This window comes from Corvus brachyrhynchos, unplaced genomic scaffold, assembly GCF_000691975.1.
Source record: "Corvus brachyrhynchos isolate BGI_N302 unplaced genomic scaffold, ASM69197v1 scaffold218, whole genome shotgun sequence".
Classification (NCBI taxonomy): Eukaryota; Metazoa; Chordata; class Aves; order Passeriformes; family Corvidae; genus Corvus; species Corvus brachyrhynchos.
The window spans coordinates 806,113-808,805 of record NW_008239321.1 but is presented as its reverse complement, the minus strand read 5'-3'; the positions used below and the strand labels follow the sequence as shown (position 1 = coordinate 808,805).

The 2,693-nt window shown below is 51.9% G+C and overlaps 1 protein-coding gene across 1 annotated transcript in view; it reads right to left on the bottom strand.

The window, feature by feature from the left end:
* AXIN2 (axin 2) overlaps positions 1 to 2,693 on the bottom strand; it is a 24,130-nt gene that overhangs the window by 9,106 nt on the left and 12,331 nt on the right. The window contains exons 3-4 of the mRNA XM_017740750.1: positions 2,155 to 2,257; positions 4 to 336 (exon numbers count right to left, since the gene is read on the bottom strand). Coding sequence (XP_017596239.1) covers positions 4 to 336; positions 2,155 to 2,257 — 436 coding nt within the window. The remainder of the gene's footprint in view (positions 1 to 3; positions 337 to 2,154; positions 2,258 to 2,693) is intronic.

The following is a 2,693-nucleotide window of genomic DNA, read 5'->3' as shown; positions in this document are numbered from 1 at the left end:
CCCTCCTTCTCCTCCTGCTGCCAGACAAGGGATGGCAGGGAATGAATGGAAGGGGCCGGGAGCTGGCAAGGCGCGCGCTGGGATGTCCCCCCCGCTGTCCCGGGAACCGCGGCGCGCTCCCGCCACGGGCAGGGAACGGCCCCCTCCCGCCCGGCTGGGTGGCACGTGGAGCTCTGGGAATGCTAATCCTCCTACCTCCTTGATCTGCTGCAGCCTCTCCTCCAGACAGTCCATGGTCTCCTGCTCCTGCTTCAGCTTCTCCAGCCGGGAAATGAGCTCGGCAGCGAAGGCAGCTGGCTCCACCGGGGTCATCTCCTTGGGAAGCCGGTGGGTCCTCTACAAGGAGCGGGGACAGAAGGCACAAGGCAATGTTTAGCGGGTGGTGTGGGGCGCGGGCGCTTCGCCGCTGCGGCATCGCCGGCCCCGCTACGCTTGTTGTGTCTCCATGTTTGGATGAAAAGACAACCGCAACTAGGCATGGTCTGCTCTGGATTTTTATGAGCTAGTGCTGTGGCCTCATGGAGTGACATCCTCCCCACCAGCGTTTGCCTTCGGCAGGAGCAGTTGGTCGCACTCTGAGGAACCCCGCTTGTTCTCTCTGTAGTACAACCAGCCCATCAGTAGCTACTCTGAAGTAGAAAATCTTCAAAGACTGTTGTCAAACATCAAAAAAAAAACAAAAAAAAAAACCTCTGAGGTGGGAGGGAGAGACTTTAACTAAAGGAATAAAGTGAGTATAAACAGAAAGGAGTTGGAAATTAAAAAAAATAAGATGGGGGAGAAAAAGGGAAAGGAGGGGAAAAAAAAAAAAAAGAAGTCAAACGGTTGCAGATCAGAGAAGTGCTGGTAATTTATTTCCTGGCTACACACTGGGCACCTTTGAGGTAGTGTTGTCTCAACAGTGTCCTAGATCTCTTCCCCCCCCTCCATCTCTTTGTACAGAAAATGAAGAAAGCTGCTGCAGGCTAGCAGTGCTACACTGCTGAGCTTGGCTGCCTCAAGCAGATCTATCAAGGGAAAAAGGGAACATCTCCAAATCAAGTGCAGAATATAAAAAGGCAAAACGTGAATTTCTGCCAAAAGAAGCAAACATGGCAGGAAAAGGGGAGGAAAGAAAAAAAAAAAAAAGATGGAAAAAGAAACCACCCACTTGACTCTGCCCTCCCTCCTGCCATCCCCATGCACCCCACTCCTCACCCCCACTCTCCCTCTTTTCCCCCCCCCGAAAGCAGAAAGCTGAACTGCCAACTCTTTCACATACTACCCACCAGATGAGGTGGGGCCTCTCTCCGGCAACCACTTAGCTCCAGAAATGATGTGAGGGTAGAAAAAGGCCACTCTGCTGGAAATTGTCACTCTTACACAAGCTGGCTCTATTCAGTCCCTGATCAAAGCACTGCCTTACAGAGAAAGTCGATTTGCACGCCCTGGGACAAAATAATCTAATTTACAAGCTCAGGCTATAGAACTTTCTTTAGGAAGGAAGGGAAAAAAAAATACCAAAAAGAAAAACCACACAAACCACCCCCCCCTTCCACCAGAAATATCATCTATGACTTCTTGCTGCTTAAGACAGCAGAAAGAGGAATTTTAGCATATTAATCTCAAGACAAGATAAGTTTATACTTGTCTGTGTAAACAGTTTATTCACTGCAGGAATCGAGAGGCTGCAAGTCAACAGAATTAGCAAGTCAGTGAGTTAATTTTCAAGAGCAGGGCAGCGCCGCGCATCGGATCCCCTCAAAGCCAGACACGGATCTGCTGCCAATTCTCTCTTTCGGGAGATCCTGCTCCCTCCAGCTCACAGACACCCAGCTCTTGTCAGCGATGTGCATGAGGCCAAGCCCTGCTCAGCACTGCAGGGGTATCACGGTGGCGGCCAGAGCCAAGGCTCCCACAAACAGGACATCTCCACTTGGGATTTAACCAACAGGACAAATTCAGTGCCCCTGAAAACTCCTAATTCGCAGCTGGTTTCAGGAAGGACCAAGATGTGACTGTGCACAAGCAGGGTTTTGGAACGATGCTGAGGGCACATGGCTCCTGCCCAACACCAAGCAGCACCTCTCCTCTGGCATCACCCTGGGATGGAAATGCTCCCCTCCCCTGCTCCCAGTCCCAGCCTTTCCCATGGCAGCTCCCGCCTGGACTCACCGGAAAATGAGGTAGAGAAACTTGACCGTTGGCCTTGACGCTCCGGTGCATTTCCCGCTGGAGCTGCTTCTTGCTCCCAATTCTGTACGGGGGGATCCCATCTCTGCACATGGAAGAGAGGCCACTGTCAGCTGGGACATGCTCTGAGATACTTCTGCATCCCCTCTGGAACCACCCAGGCAGCCGCAGGCCCTCGTTCCCAGAGGTGCTGAGCCCTCTGGATGTCACCTGAAGCCTCAAACATCCGGCGGTGTGGGAAATGCCTGTGTCACCAAAGGATGCACATGGATGTGCAGTAATTAAGCAAAAGCTGAAAAGCTGAAGGCAACTCCACATGGGCAGACGTCCAAAGATCCCATCAGCTTCACTTCCAAGGCTCTTCCAACACCAGGTTTCTGCTTCTGACCTTTAATTTTAGCTTTTCCCCCATCCAATTATGCTCTCTAGGACCATAATGTTCCTCAAGCTCTGGAACACCCTGTGGAGTGCTGGTACAGTGGAAACAAGGAAGAGGTTGAGGATGGATGGCCATGCAGAGG